This window comes from Podarcis liolepis, assembly GCF_965112155.1.
Source record: "Podarcis liolepis genome assembly, chromosome: 2".
Classification (NCBI taxonomy): Eukaryota; Metazoa; Chordata; class Lepidosauria; order Squamata; family Lacertidae; genus Podarcis; species Podarcis liolepis.
The window spans coordinates 43,721,809-43,745,157 of record NC_139555.1 but is presented as its reverse complement, the minus strand read 5'-3'; the positions used below and the strand labels follow the sequence as shown (position 1 = coordinate 43,745,157).

General features: G+C 43.4%; 2 protein-coding genes and 1 long non-coding RNA gene across 7 annotated transcripts in view; 1 reads left to right on the top strand and 2 right to left on the bottom strand.

The window, feature by feature from the left end:
* Positions 1-10,023, bottom strand: part of MAP2K7 (mitogen-activated protein kinase kinase 7) — a 35,158-nt gene extending 25,135 nt beyond the window's left edge. The window contains exons 1-2 of one of the 2 annotated variants that reach the window (XM_083490786.1): positions 9,830-10,020; positions 2,510-2,557 (exon numbers count right to left, since the gene is read on the bottom strand). In XM_083490786.1, coding sequence (XP_083346912.1) covers positions 2,510-2,557; positions 9,830-9,953 — 172 coding nt within the window. In that variant the 5' untranslated portion in view covers positions 9,954-10,020. Of the gene's footprint in view, positions 1-2,509; positions 2,558-9,829 lie in introns of both variants that reach the window. The other variant, XM_083490787.1, reaches the window with a different exon arrangement.
* Positions 10,024-13,452: 3,429 nt separating this feature from the next.
* Positions 13,453-19,099, bottom strand: LOC310700880 (volume-regulated anion channel subunit LRRC8D-like). 4 transcript variants are annotated; one of them, XM_083490834.1, is made up of 3 exons: positions 18,955-18,999; positions 18,326-18,502; positions 13,453-15,276 (listed from the first exon to the last, which is right to left on the bottom strand). In XM_083490834.1, exon 3 carries the CDS (start codon positions 15,272-15,274, stop codon positions 14,111-14,113), a length of 1,164 nt encoding a protein of 387 aa, XP_083346960.1. In that variant the 5' UTR covers positions 15,275-15,276; positions 18,326-18,502; positions 18,955-18,999; the 3' UTR covers positions 13,453-14,110. The 4 variants fall into 4 exon arrangements, with proteins under 4 accessions (XP_083346960.1, XP_083346962.1, XP_083346959.1 ...); XM_083490836.1 differs by lacking the exons at positions 18,326-18,502; positions 18,955-18,999 and adding an exon at positions 19,038-19,099 and having other exon boundaries at positions 13,453-15,147; XM_083490833.1 differs by having other exon boundaries at positions 18,326-19,022.
* Positions 19,100-19,361: 262 nt separating this feature from the next.
* LOC310700882 lies at positions 19,362-22,941 on the top strand. Its single transcript, XR_014522886.1, has 2 exons — positions 19,362-19,464; positions 19,608-22,941. It is a non-coding gene; the product is annotated as an uncharacterized lncRNA (long non-coding RNA).
* Positions 22,942-23,349: the final 408 nt, after the last annotated feature.

The window sequence follows — 23,349 nt, the reverse complement described above, 5'->3', positions numbered from 1 at the left end:
TTACAGAAAAATCCTAGGCATGTCTGCTTTTAAAGTCCCAGTGGTCTCTCACATGTAGAATTTCAGGTAGCAACATGTTTTTTGAGACACAGCTAATGTATTTTATACAGGTAGTTGCCAATCCTATATATTTGCAAGTGTCACCTAAGTTTCTCCATCTGCCAATTCAATAGACAGCTTACAAAATAATGTTTGTGGGATTGTTCTTTGCCATTAGACCTCTAGGCAATAAAAGACACAGTGGTCATATTTTAAACTTTCTATACAGCCACAATAGAAAAAAACAATTCAAAGTTAAAGCTGGAATCTTTCCATTCACTCAAATATAAGAGAAATTAACTAAAATTAAGTTTTCCAATAAATAATTGAAAAAAATGAAGCCAAAAAGTTGGAGCTGAGATGGGATTTTGTGGCAGTACCCTATCAGGTGTGCAGACTCAAGTAAAACTAACCCACCTTGCTCGCAAGCTGCTCTGGTTGAATAGTTAACCTTGGTGAATAATGAGTTGCCTGTACCATGTGCACTTCAGATGGCTACCATGAACTGGCAAGTCAAGAGTAACACATGCTTAAACCTAATAATCATACAAACTATCAATTTGCTGCTTTCAGAAGAAAGTGTTAGAATAATAACTACTTGAAAATGGAAGGGTAAGAAATTCTGCTGGATGGCAGCTGCAAAGACGAGTGGCATAGCACAAAAGCACAGGTAAGAGCTAGTGGTAGGCAAGACTGGAAAGCATTGGAAGGTAATCTAATGAAACACATTCCCATCCTGAAAGGCTTCAAAGCACTGTAAGGCAAGCACCCACTAGATAAAATGGCAGACTGGTCTCTGTACTTTCTATACTCAAAGACTGCTGCCTCTAGGGTAGAAAAACAATGCAGTAGCTATTTCACAATGCACAGCTAAAGTAGCTCAGGGTAGAAGGTGAAGAAACCCATTTGCATAAACTAAAGAAAACACTTGGCATGATAGGCTATGCCAAGACTGTGACTTTAACATTTACAGTGCAACCCTCTTCATGTACTACCATGGACTTGTCCAATCTGCCATGGATGCTCTGGTTGAGATTCCTGCATTGCAAGGGGTTGGACGAGATAACCCTCAGGGTCCTTTCCGACTCTACAGTTTTTGATCCTATGATTCTATAAGCACCAATATGCCCAGAACCTAATTAATTCATTAATCTTAATAAGAGACATCACTACAGCAATATTTATTAATATTGCTGTAGTGATGTCTCTTATTAAGATTAATGAATTAATCTTAATTCTTTTAACTTCCAGAGCATAATTTTAACATCCAGAAGATCAAGGACAGCTCTCTGTAAGAGGCAGGGAAGATTCCAGCACCATGCAACAGCAGCAAATAACTAAAAAATGAGGAATTAGCTTTATTTCTGCTGTAGACTCCCACCCCATGTAGGGTATGGCATTAGATCTGTGCTTCACTGAATTTTATTAACTGTTTAATGGATGTTCTTCAACAATAAAATAAAGCTATCTCTCACCTGACCTTATTTTATCCAATTACAGCTTATTTAGGTAGCAATTATATATTTACTGCACTCCATGTACAATAAAAGCCCCAGTGAATAACACTGGTCCAGAGAATTGTCTGAAATAGATCATTTAGGTCCATCTCTGAAGCTTAGCATATTTGGGACCAAATGATACGTAGACAGGAATCTGCATGGAAAACCTGTTAATAGTAATCAAAATTCTTTTGGGGGAAAGAGGCATACAAAGGTAACAAATACATATAAATATATGCCCTCCTGAGATTATATCAGAAACACAGTCTGGCACCGTTGTGGGATGCAGCAGACACTACTAGGAGCTTCATAGAAATCTGAGCCCTGCTCAACTCTAAGGAAGGCTACTCTGTTCCCATCTTAAAATCCCTACAGCAGCTGCCCTTGACTAAAAGGACAGTCTTGACTTTCTGCCCTAAAGCAAACTAGTGTGCAACAGCACTGACAGTCTGCTACTGGGTTCTACCTCAGAGGCAACTGCACATCACAAAAAGCAGAGCCTACTTAATTTTGCTGTATGCAGGTTGACATTTCAACATTGCCTTTCCAGTCAGGAAAATCTAAGGAAATGTATGGCAATATGAATTTCTGCCATTTGCCACTTGAGGACTCTGGCACGTTAAAGTGGAAGGTGGAAGATAGAAGGCGGAAAATACCAGTGTGAAAATTTAATGGTTACCTGTCTTCAGAAAGTGCTTTGACATCATCAGGAAAGGAAGGTGCTAAGCAACTACTGCAGCTGTGGACAATCAAAACATGTTTTCATGCATGGCCTTACATACGCTTTGCCTAGCCAGTCTTGGCAAGTAAGGCTAGATCAATAGTAAAGGAGAATACGAAAGTGGGGAAGGAAGCAGGGTCAGACACACACTTGGAAGAGAAGCAGACAAGTGGCAATTCTATGCAGTTGAAGGAAGCATTAAATAAATGATGCAAGAAATCCAAGCTGCGATGATAAAAAGTTCTGGTACCTGCACGTTGGGATGGAGCGGGAGCAGGGCTTAGAGTGATCACAATAACTGGATTGGGAAAAGGAAGAAAAAAACACGATAAATCACAACAGAAACAATCAAATCATCAAAATGAAAATAACTCATATTCAAATCAATTTCAGGATAAAGAGTGGAGGTGACAAGAAACCAACAAAGGGGACAGACAAGGTGAAAATGTGATGCATCAAACAGTAACGAATCAATTCCACAGGTTTCACATCCCTAGTGCTTCTAACATGAAAAAAAGGCTATGGTTCTTGTTCTGTTAGTCAACAATTCCCTTGCACAGCAGTGTTCTGGTCAATGGCCTTCCTTCCTTCCAGAAAGCAAAACCCATTCACTATGGCTTCATCAACAATCTAGCCCAGTACTTCACAATCATAGATATACATGAAATGTACTTAAAGTACCCGGGGCAAAGCTCCAGTTTTTCAAAGCCAGCATCAAATGTCTATGTTCCAAGATTGCACCTGGCTGACTATATTATGTGCATCAAACTCCACTTCTTTTCGGCACCAATGCCGTTCAAATATCTCATATTCCTAGATGCCTAGGAAACCTTTTATCTGTGATGTTCCAAGGCCTGAACACAGTATAAAGACTTGCTTTAAAGGTCATGATCTTGCTATACTCTCAAAATGACGTTTACTAACAGCATTTTGAACCATAAGAGGTGACTAGGATAATCTAAAGACGATAACATAAATTATGCTCCTTGATTCTATTTATGTTAAACAGACCTCTCATAAGCAACATCTCACCTTATTCAAAACCTTATGCCCCTGCAACTTATAAAATATTTTCTACTTTAAGGTATCAAAGCATTCTAGTTTTTACCCAAGTGCTCAGATGCTAATAACTTCTCTTCATTTCCCCTTGAAAATTGCTTTCTAAAAGATTTCCACCCCAACTGATGCACGCAAGTAATTTCTTTTTTGTTATAAAATATGCCCATTCTCTAAGAAAAAAATAAAAGGTAAAAAAAAAATCACAAAGTTTTTAGTTGATCCCCAAGAAGTAGAAATGATTGCTCCTGCTTTTGAAAGCTAATGAGATTAAAAAACAACTGATAAAAACAGTATCTTCTCTAACAGCCTCTACCTCAGGGATGAAGGACCTGGGCTCCTCCAGAAGTTAACAGACTTCCAACTCCCATGAGACCCAGACAGCACTGCCAATTGTCAGGGATGATGGGAACTGTATTTCAACAACCTCTGTAGGGCCTTAGGTTCCCCACCCATACTCTAGCTTATCAAAAGAAAACCATCTCTGAACCATCACCTTATTTCTTCTTTCATTCTGTTGGACCACCACTACATGCCCTGAAAGGAAACAAGATCTGAAATAGGAAATGAACTCCTTGCTTTGCTTCATGATAACACATGGAGGTTAATTAACTGGCTTACTGATCTAAATAATGTTATAAGCAATATGAACAGCAAACAAAGTACACCTGCTCATAACATCAAATCATATATATACAATGAAAAGCTCTCTGGTATTGCTTCTTGCAGACTGAGGCATAAGGCAGTGGTTTTCAATCAGTGTGCCACGGCACCCTGGGGTGCCTTGAATGATGTTCAGGAGTGCCATGGGCAATACTGGCCTCTGTCCCTCTTTCCCTCCCTTCATCTGATGCTTTCTCACATCTCTGCCTCCAAAAGGTCTGCACAGTTGTTTGTTGCGGCAGCCTTGGCTACAAGCTTCCAGGTGAATGGTGTGTCTGGAGCTGACCAGGGCGTGCTTCCCAGGCCCCTGTGGGGCAGTGAGAGGAGGCAGCTCTCTTTGGGGCAGGGGAGGCAGCTCAGAGACCAGGGGCTGCAGCTGCAGATGCCCAGAGGACTCCCATGGGGAGAAGAGAGGAGGCTGAGGGAGCCCTCCAAAAGGGAGCTGCCAGCTCGGCAGGCAAGGGGTGACATAACTGGGCTCCTGAGCCCCACAGGGGTATCGCACAAAGAATGTAGTTGGTCAAGGGAGCCATGAACCCCAAATGGTTGAAAAACTGTGCCATAAGGATTATTTGGTAGGACTTCTGTCACAATGAAATCAGTTTTATAGCCTACCAAGGATGGCATCATTCACATTAAAAAACTAGTTGTACTTCCAAATATATTCTCTTGGGCTTTTATACTCTTCAAAACTTCAAATTTAAGCCACCATTTAGTGTGAATATTAATTGTAAATGTATAAGGAATCCCAATTTCCACTCTGTTTTTGCAAGTAAGAGCCTGAATAAACAACTGATTCTCACCATCTTAATAAAATAAATCAAGAAGCCATGTCTCAGTCATCATTTTACTTTCCCCCTCATTTTAGTCATGGGTTCACTAAGAGACACTGGGAAGCAAACCTCTCTAAACTACAGCCCCTTTCTTAAAAGTGGTACTGTACATACAACTTTATAGAGTTGCTATGATCACATTATCACTGAAAAGTGTTTTACATAAGAGCATTGTTACAAGTATTATAAGTATGAGAAGTCTATACCAATGTAGCAACTTGTCAAAATTCTACTTGCCTCATGCTAATAATTTTAAAAGGTGTCTTAAATTGTCATTATTAAGTTAAAATGGATTAACCTGATCTGCTTTAAAAGAGTTAATTTCAGCAAGGCAACTTTCAAACACTCCATTTTCATCATGTTCATTTACATCTGGCATATAAGCACCCAACAGCACAAACCAGAAGTTACACATATTCTACAAGAAACTACTATTAACATATTCTTTAAAAAAGCCTGCAATAATGAAGACATGGCCACATAAGTCATTCTCAAATTTCATTCTCTAAAAGGATACCTACATGCAAAATGAGATGTGATAGCCTGAAATGTGAATCAACGTGCAGTGTAGAATTCAGGAATTTTATATCAGAAGCTTGAGAGTACGGCAAAAAACATCAAGTGCATAATAGCTTTTTGTTGCCTTTGTGGACTACCCAGAACAAAATAGAAAGAGTTGAAATTCATAAAAGTCACCTTCAATAAAAACTTTTTATTCTGCATAAAGCAGACTGAAAGACTCACATTACACTTAAGTTTGAGGCTAGTGTGTAAAAGAAAAATCCTGGAGGTGCATCTGGATTCTCCATAAAGCATATTTGAACTTTTGTTTCTCCTTTTAATCTCTCACCTCCACTACCCTTGTCTCGTTCCACTAGAGAAACCAAGTGTATGTCTTGTCCTTTTTAAATAAATACAAAACCTCCTCTACCTCTACGATCTGGTAAGTTAGACTTTCTCTGTTAAATAGCTGTGGATCATCCGACGAAGTAGAAAGGATACAGACCTTGGTTCCAGTTCCACTATACCATATAAGAAGGTCGCATCTATTCTTACTGAAGAAATGCTTCTTAATTAGGGAAGGACCATGACTCTGTCACTCTTGTGAAATATTTTGTAAACATTCTTAAGGTTAATGGGGTACATTATTAGGCATTCATGAACACTATCTCCCTCACACAAATGTGTGAAAAGTAAGCATACAAGATTTCAGAAAGACAGAATGTGACCTGAACAGAAGTACATTGAATAAATATTTAGAAAGCCTAGATCAGAAATGGCTATTCAATTGGATGGGGGGTTAGTTCAAGGACTCTCCCCATGTGTTCAAAGTTAAGGGGTTTGCAGAACCACATGAGCAGGAATTGCCTCTTGCCACTTACACAGCAGGAAGACCCACTCACCTGCAATTAGCACACAATAGAAGGGGCTCTACAAATATACCAACATCTGTGCATCAAGATCCCAACTTATGTGGAGAACCTTGATGCACACGACTGATGTTTTACCGTGGTTCCCTATTTTGTTGGAAGCCTCCCACAGTGTTGGGTAACCCAGTCAGATGGGTAGCAAATAAATAACTATTATTATTATTATGTGCATAGCAAGCCTCTTTTCACATAATAAAGTGTGGGGTACAGGGCTGCTAGATGCTGCAATAGAGCCAGGATTAGCTCATGCAGCCCCACAATCCTCCTCACATAGTCTCTGAATACATGGAAGGGTTATCAGAAACCTCCCCTAACTAATTACACACACATAACCTACTAACCTATGGTGACATACACAGTGTAATCTCCACTTCTAGCTTCTAGACTCAGGATTGAAAGAAGCTACATCCAAGCCACAAAACCACAATGGAAAGTGGAACCAGAAAGCTTTACACTCACATTAAACCCACAACTAGTTGTAGGAGCTAAAGCATCCCTTCCCATCCCCCGCCCCCGACATCTTACACCAGGTGAGCTGATTTGAAAAGTGGCACAAAACTGAATCTGCTCTTTGTTCTTTATTGGATATTAAAGAACAATTCAAATATTAGCATTACACTATTGGAACTGCTCGTCTATATCCTGGATTCAGAAAACCCCAGTACTATGTAGATACAAGAACCACGTGGGTGCATGGGATAATATAATTACTTCCCACACCACCAGGATAAGAAACAACCACATTCCAATTTCAATCTCAGCAGAGATCATGTAATACAAGGACCAGAAAACAGAAGAGAATCCCATTCTGTCTCTGGCCAGGACAGCAGGGCCACTGGGAACCTGCACCCCCTGCCTCACAGGAAGTAAGGCAAAAGGGAGACCAGTCTGGCCCCATTCATCAGCCAGAGAATGAGCAGCTGCCGGAATTTGCTTCCTCCCTCCCCCTTGCTTCTAGAAAGAACACTCAACTTCAATTGCCAGTTGCCCTGAGACTAGAGAGCTGATGAAAAGCAAGCTCTGGTGCCATCCAGCAGCTGCTAGATTGTATGTGTGAATTGGGGGTGGGGGGTTGTATTGTTACCTCCTGCTTGTAAGTTGCCTTGAAAATTGTTTGATTGAAAGGTGGGACATAAACCATCAAAATTAATAAATAAGCATCCACTCACATGATGTTTGTTTGTGCACATTATCACGGCACTGGAGGTCCAGACAGTGTTGAAATAGCTCCCATGCTCCAGAGGTAATTCAACTTTAAAAGCAGTGAGGAACAGATGAGCTTCACATTTTTCCTCCTCTGACTGACTTTAAAGGGAAATCTTCTCCCTTTCTCAGTGACATAGCTACTTCTGGATTCTGCTCCAGCAGCAGGCAAATGCATGCAGTAGAGGCAAACGTAGGGACAGAGACATCCCAGGCACTATACTGAATGGGGTAGAGTGTACCTACCTGCACAGGTAAGAGCCCTGTGTCTGCACCAAAACTTTGAGCTGTGCATGCTTAAGTCTCAGATGTTATAATTGGAGATTTGCTCCAACCATAGAATGACTATCAGAGGTACTCTGATCAACATATTAAGCCATTGGCTTGTCAGAAAAAAATTATGATTTAGATTTGTTGTTCATTTCACTCTTGCCCTGGCAATTTCACCTTGGCCACACAGGTAAGTGCCTTATTCACAGAGAAAGACTATACAGCTAGAATAATCTACTACCAAACAATTAGAAATCAGACTTTAAAATATTCTAAAACTTTTCAATGTCACTATCATTGTAATATACATTCTATGTTGCTTATGACAAACTTATACATGTTATCAACACACTTTCTAATATTTTGTCCTGTGTGCCAAGTAAACTAGTAACAATACAATACAATTACAGGGGGAAATCCTTCAGTGGTACAAAAAATTATTAACTCCATGTTAAATTTCAGCTCTGTATCTCAAAATATGGGTCAAACAGGTATAGTAAGCATAAAAACTTGGGCTGTTGGTTGATCATGAAAATTTTAGTCTGTTCAAAACCAGTAGCTCAAGTTTGTAGGTTTTGACCCATACTCTACTGATTGAGCTTTACTGGCTGTGAACAACCCTGACAACTTTATTAAAGGGAGGCCTATAAATATGCCAAATAAGTAAGTTCTTCCCTCAGCTCTCTTCTCAAGTGAATATATTCACATCTTGCCATCAGTGATTCCCAAACTGCATGCTGGAGCATCTAATGTGTCATGAGAGAGGCTGAAGTGTGTCTTGAAAAAATTAATTCACCATATTGGATGCCTACACCTGTCTATATACACCTGTCTATACACCCTCAGCATATGGAGGCTACAGGTAAGTCCTTGCCATAGTCCATGGTACAATTGGCAAGTGCTTGGTCTTCCTGGAAACACCAATGAAGATAACTAAACAGAAACAGTAAACCAAGATGCACTATTAACTAGACTATGACACAAGAAGGATTTCTGACACACATCTGAGTAAAGGGTGAAAGATGCATTCAATTTTAATCCAATATGGGGTGGGGAAACCATATCAGTTTTGGAAGCACTGCTATATACACAATATGGAACTTCCCTGTATTTAAGTTAGAACTTAAATAAAGAGCTCTTGTGAACTTCTTCGTTTACAAAAAGATACTAGTCCAGCAAATGACAGGAACCTGATCTAGAGAAGCATACACTTGGGGACATTTCTGAGCACAGCATATCGCTATTTCATGGTATTCCTAACCCACCCCTCCTCCCTCTCCACTGCAGGGTGTGAGCAGTTGCTTAGACTTCCCTAACTTTAAAAACATAGTTATAATGTGGCAATTGGGGGATCCTAAATCCACTTTTACATCCTTCAGTATAACAGTTACAGCATAACTCCTCGTATATCAATTTTTCTAATCAGAATACAGTGCATGGGAACTCCTCTTGGCCCCAGTAAAGCAACTCTGAGCTCTAAGTACTGTCCTCAGTTTTAAAGAAAATCTCAAAGAACCACGGTCCACTAACGCCATCACATCATAAGCTCAAGACACAGGTGGTTTCCCACCCCCAAGAAGATCAATTAATCTAAGGTTCCCAATGACCTCCTGTCGGTGCCCCCAACTGCTACACTCATTTCTTCTCCTTCTGCCGAGTCCTCCTATAAAAACCCACACGCAGATCATAGCCCGGGCACTAGGTCCCAACTCTGTTCCCTACATGTTTCTTCCTTCTCAAACTCTTCCCCGCCCCCCACGCCCACGCCTTCCTCCAAGTCCCTTCCCCACGGGATTCTTTACCTTTCCCCTCGCTCTTCTTTCTCCCTGCCCCGGTGTGCCTTGGGCCTCCGCCTCCCCCAGGCTCCGTAGTAAACAAGAGCCCCCTTGTTTCCCCGCCCCGGGTTTCTCGACCCCTTCGCTTCTCCGGGAGGACCTTTCCCTACCGGCCCCTCTCCGGGGCAGCTCGGCTCTTCCCATCCCCGCCCCGCATCCCTCCGGCCCCGGGGCTCCTGCCCAGGCGGGCCCGTGTCAGTCGCCCAAGGGGGGGGGGCCTGCCGCGGAGCCTCCCCTGCCGCCGCCGCCGCCCCCGTTTCCCCCTCAAAGCCTCCCTTACTAGGCCGAGTCCGGGCCGGACTGATGTCCAAGTTGAGGTCGATGCGCCTCCGGGCCTCCCTGTTCTCCTGCTTCAGCTTGGCCTCCAAGCGGGACAGTTTCTGCTCCAGCGAGGACGCCGCCATCTTCCCCCCCTCCCCCGGAGCCGCCGACGCTGCCGCCACCGCGCAGCCAGAATACACAAACACCGCAGTGCGCACGCGCCGAAAGGACCAACCAGGCCACCATATTATCATCCTCCTCCTCCGCCCACCGCAAAGACACGGCTCCGCTTTTGCCCGCTGTGCTTGTTTTGCCTCGCGGCTTTTCCTTGCTCGCGCATGCGCGAGGGCACCAAAGCGCTGCCCGAGCTCAGTATCCGCACCGCCTGGCCGTCAATGATATTTCGGACGTTCCCTATTCGTGCATCTCCACTCAGCTTTGATGGGGACTAGGGAGCATGTCCGGGAGTCATGACGGGGTCGGAGGGGTGTTAGAAGATGCTGCTCAGTCAATAGAACCTGAGGCTCTTAAACTCAGGGTCCTGGGTGCAAGTTCCGCGGGGAGCAAAATATTACTGCAGGGGTTGGAGTAGATGACCCTCTGAGTCCAACTCTACAGTTCTGTGATTCTACGGCACGTACCTCTCACACTTGAAGACCAGCCGGAGCTGAAATGCTCCAAATACGGAAGAGCATTTTTTCCTGCCTGCGCTTGGGTTTCCTTTGTGCTTCTTTAGAATTTGTGTACTTGTTGCATTTATATGCCGCCTTTTCTCGCGTCTCCCCAACCCCCTGCCTGCACTGTTCTGGGGGTTCTCCCCACACTCCGGAGCAGGATGCATTGCACTGCAGGGAATTGCACTAGTGGGAGCTGTCGCACTGGCTTCTGCTAGGTCCGACCTGTTGAATCAAATAGGAAACTAGGAAGCGCAGATAGGGAACCAATGGAACCAGCTACAACCTCATGAAAGGTCGCTGGGAATCACAGTTTGCTAGGTTTTTTATAAGGTTGTCTATTTCTTGGTATTGTGGAGTACCCATGATAGAATGTTTGCTGGGACATCCAGTGTAACAGAGTACAGGTCTGGGAGTCTAAAGAGCTGGGCTTACCGGTACAGTATATTCCTTAGAGTTGCTGCGGATCTGTTTCCCATCTAAAATGTGAACTGTGGACTTTTAAGGGTGTGGTGCGAACATAAGAAGAGCCTTCTGGCCCATCTAATCCAACATCCTGTTCTCACAGTGGCCACCCAGACGCCTGTTGGAAACTCACAAGGAGGACAAGGGCACTCTCCCTGCCTGTGGCTTCCAGCAGCTGGTATTCAGAAGCATTTTGTCTCCAGCAGTGGAGGCAGAGCTAGTAGCCATCACAGCTGGTAGCCTCTGACAGCATCCTCCATGAATCTTGTCTAATCCTCTTCAAAAGCTGTCCAACATTTTGTCCATCACTGCCTCCTGTTTCATAGTTTAACTATGCGCTGCATGAAGAAGTAAATGGGAAAGCATGTTATGAGATAACAGCTACCCCACTGGTGTGAAATTTACGGCATATAATGCCCTGAAAGAAAATATTATGAAAATGATATATAGGTGGTACATGGCCCCAGTCAAGCTTGCAAAAATATATCATTTGCCAGACAATAAGTGTTGGAAATGTAAAGAAACTGAGGGAACGTTCTTCCACCTTCCACTGAGGGAACGTTCTTCCAAAGTACAGAGCAAAGCAAGCCTTTATTACATTCTCTTAGATGGTGATCAAGTTAGGGTTTAAGAAGAAAACTGCATGTGTATATACGTGTGCACACGCCTCCATCCTAAGACACATACATCTTTAATTTTAAATATATGCCTTCTACTTCAGGGGTGGGGAACCTCAGACCCTCCAGATGATGGATTCCAACTCCCATCACCATCAGCTGACATTACTAAGGATCAAGGATGATAGGACATGTAGTCTAGAAATGTGTGGAGAAGGACCATGGGTTCCCCACACCTTACCTACTTGATTCTTACCTACATAAAAATACATATACAGATTGTATCAGAAGGAAATGTTGAATCCTTACAGACTCCTATAATTTTTCTGTGGAAGGTGCAATGCTAGCGGGGGGGGGGGGGAGATGCGTTAATTAGTTTTACGTACTGGTTTTCCTTTGACTTTCCTGCCATGGTCTGTCAGCTCTAATTCAGATAACATCACCTGTGTGACTTTAGCTACAGTTAAGTATGTTTTGCCTTCAGCCAGAACATTCTGATAATAATATAGGTTTCTTCCAGCAAAATGCAAACCATAACAGGCCATTTCATTTCTATGGGAGTACAGTACTTTTTGTCTTCTGAGTTCCACTATGTTGCTCCTTTCTGTTTTTGGCATTCTTCCTTGTTTGTGTTTAAAATAAGGGACATTGTCCTGAATTGTTTTTGGAACTGGGGACACCACAGAGCTGTCTCATTTAACTGGAGACTACTAAGGTTACTTTGTGAGCTCGCTCTCCCAGCTTATCCACACTTCCTCTCATCCTGCTGCTAAAGAGCAGATTTTCAATTGGAAAGGAGTGGGGCAAGGGGGAAACTGCTTGGACCCATGCCTTGAAAGTGTGGGTCATGCAGAAATCTGCAGGGAACTGCTTGGACCCATGCTTTCTATGCATGACATAAGTGAAAGTGTGGACTAGCCCTTTGTCAATCTGCTTACCAGTTAAGAAGACTGCAATCCTATTTGCACTTACTTTAGGAAGCCCCATTAACCACAATAGAACTGCTGGATAGGCATGTATAGGATTGTACTGTAAATCATTGTTTCTGACTGCAGGGCTACAAGGCCTCTCCAGGTTATGGTGAGTTTTCATTCTTGCTGTAAGAAACACCTCTTATGTCAGTGTCTCATTGACACATTTTTCATACATCCTTAAAGTGTCATTCCTGTAAGACAGGCAGGAAAGGGAGATGCAGGAGGACATATCTTCTTTGTTTTGGCACACTTGTTTCATTAACATATGAACGGCTTGGAAACAGAATCATAGAATTATACGGTTGGAAGGGACCCCAAGGGTCATCTAGTCCAACCTCCCGCAATGCAGGAATCCTGCCCACAGCCGTCCCAACCTTCTGGTTAACAGCCAGGCACACTGATGGCCCATTGTGCCATCATATGACTAATATTCTCCTTTGGTTTCAGAAAGTGGATCACTTCACTACCTACAACTCCTTACACTCTTAAACTGAAACTGTAGAGTCCTGCAATTCTTTTTTTACAAACAAACAAACATTGAAAAGATCATTTGGAGAAAATGTTAGTTTTATACATTAATTTGTATGTGCTCGTGTGTTTACTTTCAGCATAGCTCAGGGAAATCATGCCAGCTCAAATCTGCTTCTCTGTTAATATCTCAGGGCTAAAACAGATGTAATAAATGCTACAGAAATCCTATGCATATTTACTCAAAAGTATGTCCCTATTGGACTTATTCCCAGGTCAGTGTATTATTTGTTGTTGTTGTTGCTGTTTTAAGCAGAAATACAGAAGAGGCTTTGGTTTCTATTGAAGTTTTCCAATTATTGGTACCAATTCCTTGATCCCTCCCCCCCAACATACACACACACACAGAGAGAGAGAGAGAGCACTGTTATTAACCCCAGGGAGGAAAGTTCACAGGCAATGCAGGTACCTGTTGTTTTTATTGCAGAGCAGCTAATAAAAAGTACTGCATTAAAATAGAAACGAAAGTTAAAGGATCCAGTTGTGAATTTGCCTTATCTTCAGCCCTCAGTTAATCAGAATATCAGAGGCTCCTGAAACTGGATCAGACTCTTGATCTGTCTAGATCAGTATTACTGACCGGCTGCAGTTCTCCATGGTTTCAGACAGGAGCCTTTCCTAGCCCTAACTGGAGATGCCAACGATTGAACCCAGGATCTTTTGCATACAAACCCCATGCTTAACTATTGAGCTGTACCCCTTCTTCCATATCCATATGAAATCCATATTCATAATCCCAGCCCAACAAGGACAGGTCTGAACCTTTCATCTTGCCAAAGTTGCTAGAGAGATACTGGTGGAGACCCCTGAGAGAGACAACCCCAGGTTGTAATGTCAGGAAATGTGATGTGGAATACTGTGGGCCTTCCTAGGTCAGTGGGGCCCATCTTGACCAGCGAGGATTGAGAAAGGTTAGTATACCTATTTTTCTGGGTGCTTTAGTCTGGGACTGTTTGCAAGCTTCAGGACTTCCATTTCACAGAAGAGGGCCCTAGGTAGCCTGGCAGCTTGTGAAGCCTTAGTTCTCTGATGCCCTTGAGTCTCAATGCACATGCAGCTGCAGCCCTTCAATACTTGCCTTGTGTTCAAGGCCCACATCCAGCAAAGAGCTCTTGCTCATGGCTGAGAGGAAGATGGCAAACCACCAGGAGTATAGCTGGTCGCACTGATCAGCCATGTGCAGGAGGAAAGCAAAGTCGTTGTAGACATCTGGGATGCCAAGAAAGTGACTGTCTTTTCGCATTTGCTTAAAGGAATACTTCTGCAGCGGCTGCCACAGCAGCCACCACAGTGGGTAAGCCCCCAGCACCCCATAGAGGAATACCAAGAACAGGTAGGTCACCATCAACTTCTGCAGAATGAAAGCCAAGCTGTGGTTACAGAGGAAAACAGAGTAGCCGGTCAGGTTCTCTGTGTCCAGCCAGCAAACATGTTCAAAGGAGATGGCTCCTATGCAGTTTGAGGTGTAGCCCAGCACAGTTAGGATCTTGGCAACTCTGAAGATTGATTGTCCCATGTAGACCATATAAATCAAGCTAGCACCTTCAGCATGTGCCCTGAATCTGCAGATCTTCTCAAAGAGTGCCCGGCCCTGCTCCCTCTCCTTCCAGTCAAGGATAGGAGAGGATGAAGGGGAAATAAATTGTTCTTGACATCCTCTAGTATCCGTGGTTTGGGGTAGGTCTAGGAAATTCTGGTAGACCATTTCAGAGACAGCCTTGATGGTCCAAGGTGACTCGAAGCATTTCATGAGGATGGATAAGAAGTGTTCGATCTTTGAGGACGTCTTAGGGTACCTGAACCAGAAGTTGCTGCTTGCCATTAAAATCAGTGAGTTGACAAGTGCTAGGTAAGGAAAATACTTGGAGAACCAAGGCAAAGCATTCTGATAGCAGACATGGTTTATGTACAGGTACTGCTGGTAGTCAAGATTGATTGGGCGTCCACTGTTCTCAGCAGAAAACTCTTCACTGGTGGCACTGTTCATAGCTCCAGGCTTGAGCATAGCTGCTGTGGTCTCATTTAGCTTGTAATTCAGAGGCAAGCAGGTCATATGGTCAACAGAAATCAGCAGAGTACCTGAGAGGAGAGAGACCATCAGCATCGCTACTACCAAGTAGTCCATCAGGACATCCCACCAAGGCTTTAGAGTCTGGAACCGAGCGTGGGCGTCACCGAGGAAGGTCACTTCTGTCAGGTTAAACATCACTAGAAGCAAATGGTAAGTGGGAATTGAGTAACATCCTTGGCTATTGCACTGAAACAAAGTCTGTTTAGCACATTTAGCTAGTGATTTATATATATATATATATATACACGCACACATATACATCACACATATACATACAGCGGTACCTCGGGTTAAGTACTTAATTCGTTCCAGAGGTCCGTTCTTAACCTGAAACTGTTCTTAACCTGAAGCACCACTTTAGCTAATGGGGCCTCCTGCTGCTGCCGTGCCACCGGAGCACGATTTCTGTTCTTATCCTGAAGCAAAGTTCTTAACCTGAAGCACTATTTCTGGGTTAGTGGAGTCTGTAACCTGAAGCGTATGTAACCCGAGGTACCACTGTATATATATATATACCTAAACTGTGAGCAATACAAAGTTACACGGAACAATATAAAAAGTTAAACATTAAAACTGTTCAGAGATAAATGACTAAAATACAGAACTGGTCACGCTTCAAGGAAGGCTTGGTTAAACAGAAATGTGTTTGAAATTATAAAACAGAAGGCGCTTGCATAATGCACATTGGGAGGGAGTTCCATCGTTTTGATGCTGCCACACTGAATGCTCCTCTCCTGGTACAGCGGGCATTGTGTGGCACTATTGATAGCGCCGTCATTGATTAACAAAGTGGTCAGGCATAACCCAAACTTAGAGACAGTACAGTTATGGCGAGGCTTTCCATACTAGGAAAGGCTTGCCTTAACCTGTTGAGTTTCTGCCTGCCATACAGCTGCCAAAGACACAAAAACCTCCTGTTTCCTGAGTGTCAACCATAAACCAAAGTCTAGGCTGTCATCCTGCACCCACTTACCTGTGAATAAGCCCCAGTAAACACTAAGAGACCTTAGGGAAGATGCATCCTGGCTGCTATGGGGAAAAGAAGGGGAAACTAAAGAGAATCCAAAGACTATAAATAAGACAGACAGAAACAGGAAAAGTGCGCTAAAGGACAGGGGGAAACAGTAGCTCTTTAGGATCCCAGGGATTCCTAATGCCTGGTGTCTAAACAACACATTTATCAATCACAGCTTCATCCGTTGGTTAAAAGCATTGACAGGCAGTAGCCCCCATCTTGCAGAAATCACTTAGAAGGGTACCTGTATGTTTTGCTTCATAACTTTCCTGGAAGGCTAGAGCCTTACTTTTTTTAAAAAAGAAAAAGATGAAAGCTCATAATTTGTCCTCCCCCAGCCAGGGGCACCAATGTGGGAGCAGGGCATCTGTGGATGCTGAGTTGGCAACTGCCATTCCAAATGTAAAAAAAAAAATAATAATCTAGGGCAGGGAGGGACTTGTAGCCCTCCAGTTGTCACTGGTCTTAGGCTGGATCTAGATACATTAAAAAAGTGTTTCAGGAAAACGTGTTGTAAACAACATAGTGGGAAAGCATGTTGGCTAAAAACGGAATTCCACAGTGCTATCTGGTGTCACAGTGTTATAACATATATAAAACACCTTTTCCGTACTAATGTAGATGAGTCCTCAAGCTCCTATCAACCCTTGCCACTGAGGAGTCTGCAACAACATCTGGAGAGCCACAGGTTTCCCACCCCTGACCTATGGACACTTAATTTTTTTAAAAATAACCCTGCTTTTTTTACTGCTATTGTGGCTTCCTTGTTATTGTTTTTAACATTGCATTTTAGTTTGTTTTTGTTATTATTTTATCCTGCATGCTGTCTTGATTATGCTTTTGGCGCAGAAGAGCAGGATATAAATACCTAACTGAATAATAAGAATAATTGCAATGAGATGGAGTGGCTTGAAAAAGATTCAATACGTGTGTTTTTTTAAAAAATTCTAAGAATATAATTCATATAGCCATCTGCCGAGATGCTCTCCAAGTCATAAATAGCAACAACACTTCCTTACTCACAGTTTCTCCTTAGATCCTGTAACCAGACTTCGCTTTGTGGAAAGCGGAAAGATGGAAAAATGCCTTAAGGCTGTACAGAGGGTGGTTTACTCTGTGGCGTTTAGGCAACTTTCCATTTCCCCATCTTTGTTTTCCACGTCCTACAGTGGATCAGGCAAGTGGGAAATGGCCTAGGCTTAATGATATCTTACTCTGAGTAGATGGGAGAATTCCTGTTACCTGAAGTTGAAAAGCAGAGATACCAATAAGTGATTTGCACATTTGTGCTAAAAGTTGTTTGTGAGAGGATCTAATCCTGGTGTCTCTGAAAGCAGCTGTTGCTTTAGATTCCAATTCCTTTTGGCTGTTGCTGCTGAAAATGTTGTTGTTTGTTCACGATACTCGGGGTTCCTCCAGACAACCTGTTTATTCAACATTCATCCTGATCATAGCTGTCAACTTTTCCCTTTTCTTGCGAGGAATCCTATTCGGAATAAGGGAATTTCCCTTAAAAAAAGGGAAACGTTGACAGCTATGATCCTGATAAGCTTACACAATAGTTGGTCAATGTCTGATCTTCATTGAGCGTTTGTTCTGATTTGTTTATGGGGTAGTTATATGACAAAGAGTATTTATCTTACATTTACCCTTATTTGCATGCAGCGTGTTTACGTGTCATTGAACCACCCTTAGACCTGCAAGAATAGGGTGTTATACAAATTTAATAAATAATAATAATAATAATTCACTCATCCCACACTTTTGAATGCATTTCCCCATCGCTTTTCAAACTGCGAAAAGTCCAATGTTGTTTATTTAAAGTGGATTTGTGACACTAGGATGACAGAGGGATGCAATCCACTTTAATTGTGCAAACCTAAAGTTCCAGTATGTGTGTGTATTCCTCCCACAAAATATCAACAGTTTGGGGGCACCCTAAAACATCCACCAACAAAACATGCACTCCCAGACACTTAGCCTTGAAACAGAACCACTTCACTGTTGCTAGATCTGCAGCAGGCTGTCCTTAAATATCATTTAGAAGGGTGGTTTTAGCATGCATAGACACAAGCATTTTTTTAGCTGTGGTTATAACACTGGCTGTGGGTTACATGCCAACCTTCTGCCTCTCTCTGACTTCCTTATCCTATTTGGCATCAATTCCTCACCTGCAGGCGGTTCTAGAACTCTTCATGCACAACCTCTGCTCTTTTCTCTCCCGTCTGCAAGGATCTTTCTCTCCCAGACCCTCTCTTTTGCTTGTGCGTTAAGCCTGCACACCACACTGTACTCAGTGCAAGAGGCTTTATTCCGTTTCCATGGCAGCTCCAGGCAGGACGAAAGGACTGGAGGAAGGAGGAGGGAAGCAAAACTCGTTGCTCGGAATTCATTTGCTTGCAAAGGGATTGCTACCAGTTGTGACAAACTCCCACACTCACACTTCTTATTCTGTCTTCTGTAACTCACAGTGCAAAAATGTGAGAGAGGGGGGAAGGAAGGAAGGAAGGAAGGAAGGAAGGAAGGAAGGAAGGAAGGAAGGAAGGAAGGGGCTAAGCTAAGACCACTAAACCACTAGAGAACTCCTCACCCACAAAACAGTTCCCTGCCTTCATTTGCTCTTCATAACAACCCTGTGAGGTAGGGAAGGCTGATAATAACAGCCATAAGGTCATCAGGGATGGGTGGAGTGGCTTGAGCAAGAAATCTGTTCCTGCATTACACAACTTTGAAATAACGAGGCTAAAAGATTTTCAGAATGAATCAAGGACTAATTGAAACTTTGAAGAATGTGACGCACATGGAAATTCTAGCCACACAGGAGAAAGGGAAGGGCGCGCAAGTTGATACAGGTCAGTTTGAAGATCCTGGTATAATACCAACATGATAGCCATCACAGCATACTGGCTCTTGTAGACTGCAAGCTCCCTGGAGGCAGAGGCCTGTTACATGGCACCCACTGTGTATGCACAAACCAGGACTCCCAGCAGACTGGTGTCTTAATCTCTGCAGCACCAGGACTCTGCTTTAACTGCTTGTTTGGCAGGCTGAACTCTGCTTCAACTACATGTAATACTGGTCTACCTGAGCATTCAGTCATGTGACCCTCAAAGGCCAATCCCTGTCCACTAGGCCCAATAAAGCCTTAGCCCCAGTCTGAGGGACTCTTCTCTGTTGTGATGCCTGCACCCTAAGCTACTGTCCCTGTTTTGGACCACCCACTTGTTCTTTCTCAGCTCCCTCAGCTTCTCTAGGTCCCATAACAAGACCTGAAACCTGACTGACTCATGTCTTTTGCATGTATCAGCTAGTAGGTCCCGCCCTTTCTGATGTGTGGTCAGAGTTGGCACAGATGCAATATATTTTGGTCAAGGTTTTATGTACTGTATTCCTTGATTCAGTTTTGCGAAATCTCTCCTTAAAGTTGCATTATTTTTCACTTGTGCAATACAGGAACATAATCACCCACTCTATCCACATACAGTCTTGTAAGACCTGACTCAGCTGAACAATGTGGTTGGTTGTGATCCCAGAAATCTGTATGCTGTGAAGACTGGTAAGGAGGCTTAATTCCATATTAGGAATAGAAAGTGGCCACCTATTTATTTATTCCCTTTAAAAATGTATAACCTTCCCTTCCAAAAGGAAGTCTGCAGCTAATTGATCACATAGGAGAGCAAATCACAGTGGTGCATAGGCTGAGTCTTCAGTGGGGTTTGAAGAATCGGCTATTTTGCCTTATACCTGAAAAGCCTTGTCTAGTAGAGTTTGAACACCCACCACAAATAAAAGTGCATTTTATGATTGTTCTTTGAGGTGCTTGAATAATTTTAACCACTAGGTGGCATTAGGCTCCAACACACAGCCAATGAACCTAGTGACACAGCACATAAATGTTTAAACTGCAACAATCTTCTGCGGTTTCATACACAGGACCCCTATGTAATCCAAACAAGTATTTGGGGACCTATTCATTCATTCATTCCATACATTTGTATGGTGGTAGTGCTGCTGTTGTGACCCACCTTAGATCAGGCAACCTGGTAGTGAGTCCCCAATCCACCAGTTGAAGGTCTCTGATCGAAGAGAGAATATAAATCTGTCGGGTATCCAATACTGGCATAAGTAGCTACTGGAGCAAATGATCCAGCCCGACATCTAATCCATCATGTCTGGACCCTTTCAGTCATTGCCCATATCAAAGGCAGTGGATGTACATAGTGACAATCCCAACTATTTCTGACAGACTCCTCTGTGGTGCAGTGCAGTGTTTTCCCAAACTCCTTGCCTGAAACCTAAGGTGGTGTACTGCTTAGACGATAATTTATTACATTTGTATACTGTCCTTTGCCCACATATCTCAGGGCAGTTCACAACCTAAAAATACAATATAAAAGCACATGATAAAAACAAGAACAAAAAAACCCACAAACCAATAACCCCGCTCACCCCCTCCCACACACAATTTTTAAAGGGGTATAAGATGTCAATCAGCCCAAGGTCTGGTTGAAGAGGAACATTTTTGCTTGGCATCTAAAGGTGTATAATGAAGGCACCAGTTGAACCTCCCCGGGGGAACTTCAGACCTGGGCAGGGAGGGAGAGATGCAGGCCCTTCACACCTCTCCCTAGGCCACGCCTCCTCCTGAGGCCACACCCTTCATTGGCCCTCAGGTGTCTCGTTGGAATGTGGCCTTGAACTGTGCTTCTCGCTTGCCTGGCTTACTCCCAGGTGCTGGGGTTAGGATTGTAGCCTCGTGGTCTCTGCTCAAATGCATAGGTCATCTTCCGAGGCCCATCTCTAAGTGTTTCAACCTATTTAGGTTAGACGGGGGGGGGGGGGCGATCAGAGAAAGGGACCTTTCAGTGGTGGCACCGCATTTATGGAATGTCCTCTCCAGGAAGCCCAGCTGGCACTTTATATCCTTTTAGTACCAAGTACATGGGAACATAGGATTCTACCTTATACCAGGTAGGGCTCTTGGTCCATCTAGCTCAGTAATGTTTACTCTGAGCAGCGGCTCAAGTAGGTGAATATTAGCTATCGCCTGTTATCCTTCACCTGGAGACTGAGGTGGCCTTTTGCATGTGCTTTACCACTAAGTTACGCCTCCTACCCAATTAACTGAAGATCTCTTACATTGACTCTGGCCTTTTACAATGTTTTACATCTGTTTTAATTCTGCTGGCATTTCTTCTACCCGCCCCTCAATGTTATTTAAGTCTTTTAAGTACAGTGGTACCTCAGGTTAAAAACGCTTCAGGTTACAGACTCCGCTACCCCAGAAATAGTACCTTGAGTTAAGAACTTTGCTTCAGGTTGAGAACAGAAATCGTGGCACGGCGGCAGCGGGAGGCCCCATTAGCTAAAGTGGTGCTTCAGGTTAAGAACAATTTCAGGTTAAGAACGGACCTCCGAAACGAATTAAGTTCTTAACCTGAGGTACCACTGTAAATGCATTTTGCCAGGAAAACAAAAGTGTGAACTGCCAAATAATTACTTTGGTGCATGCTCATGTAAACACCAGGCCACCCACCACAGTGTTATTCATGCTACTAAAGCATGTTCCTGCACAATAGGCCTGTTTTACAACCTTGCTGCAGAACAGCCTCTTCCAATTTTATGGCCTCAGAAGCACTCCCAAAATGCAGCTATGTTGGTTGGTTTCTCCCAGTGAGTCACATAGCAGGTTCTCCTTCCCACCCATTGCTTCACATTCCCACCCATCTCCTCCTCCTCCTCCAACAACCACCAGGGCATGAGGAATGAGGCCTATTGTGCCATTCCCAGGTATGAAGCATTGGCTGGCTGGTTGCCTGGTTGCCCCAGTGTAGGGCACAGCTTGCTCCTGTCAAAACCAAGGCTCAGCAGCTGAGTCCCAAGGACTGCTGGCAAGAGTGCAAATAGATATGGCTGTCTCCTTGCCACCTTTCTATTGGGTCTTATGAATGCTGACTCAAGTGCAAGTGGGATTTATTCCCGTTATGTGTGCACAGGACTTCAGCCTTCGTTGTTCAGCAGGCTCTGAATTTAGGACTTCATTAACCAAAACAATAATTACCAGGGACTACTGCAACCTCTCCCTTATTGTGCAAGTTCCCTCAAGCAACTAGTTCTCAACAAATGGAAGGTGAAATCATTATCCAACCACCTCTGTGTATTGAATCTGGCAGAAGACATATGAACTAAACTATTTCGGACCAGATTGTGAGGTTTCTAAGGACAAAGCAACTCTATGAGCAAAGACAAGTGGGGGGTTAGGAACATTACATGTGCGCACACACACACACACACACACACACAGAGAGAGAGAGGGAGAGAGAGAGAGCTAGCACAGCATCTGCTAAAAGTGTGCACTATTGTTTCTTAATGCCATGCATTTCAGCTCTCTCTTATTTTTAATAAACTTTTTCTAAACATACTTTAACTGGATATGAAGCAGTCTGCTGCCAACAGGTAGGATTCTGAGACCAGCTTTGAGTTGCTTTGCCACTGAGGAAGCAGGGTCTCTTTTCCAATGGCTTTTACATGCCCCAAAGTGCTCTGCAATCAGATAAAGCAGGAAGAGAAGGCCAGGTTATGGCAGGCCCAGAAGAGTCTGCTTGCGTCTCAAGAGGCCATAAGAGAGCTGAGACCCAAAGGGATGAAACAGAAGCAAGCCCAAGCCACCTGGGAAATCAGCTCAGCCAACTTGAACCAAAGGCAGCATTGGGGGGGGGGGGAGTCCCACATCTCCCTTCATGTGCTAAGCAAAAGGCACTTACCTACCTTGATTACAGAAAATGGGTAGAAAGAATGTCTGTGCTTATAGGAGGAGTGAGAAAGCGACTTCAACCTATGCTGGGATTGGAATATGTGGAGAACTGATTAAAGGCTCCAGGGCGAAATGAGGTGGCTTTTCATGAGTGGTAGTGAGGATGGGTTTTCACAGTGCAGGATTCCTCCTCTCTTCCATGTGTGGTGCTCACTGAAATTACGTGAGAAGGTAATGAGAGAGGAAGTGAGTTCTGAAGAGGATCTGAGGTGCTAGGCTCTCCTAGCCTGAAGAGGGAAGAGATCTGAACAGCCAGAAAGTTCAGCTCTAGCACTCAAGAAGAACTGATAAACTAATGTCACCCTGATTAGAATGTGACAAAAACAGAAACCAGAAGGGATTAAGGTATACATGCATATGTACACAGACACACACAAACAT

Excerpts from the sequence above, each read along its gene's own strand:
- LOC310700880 (XM_083490833.1), bottom strand. The coding sequence starts at position 15,274 with ATGTTTAACCTGACAGAAGTGACCTTCCTCGGTGACGCCCACGCTCGG.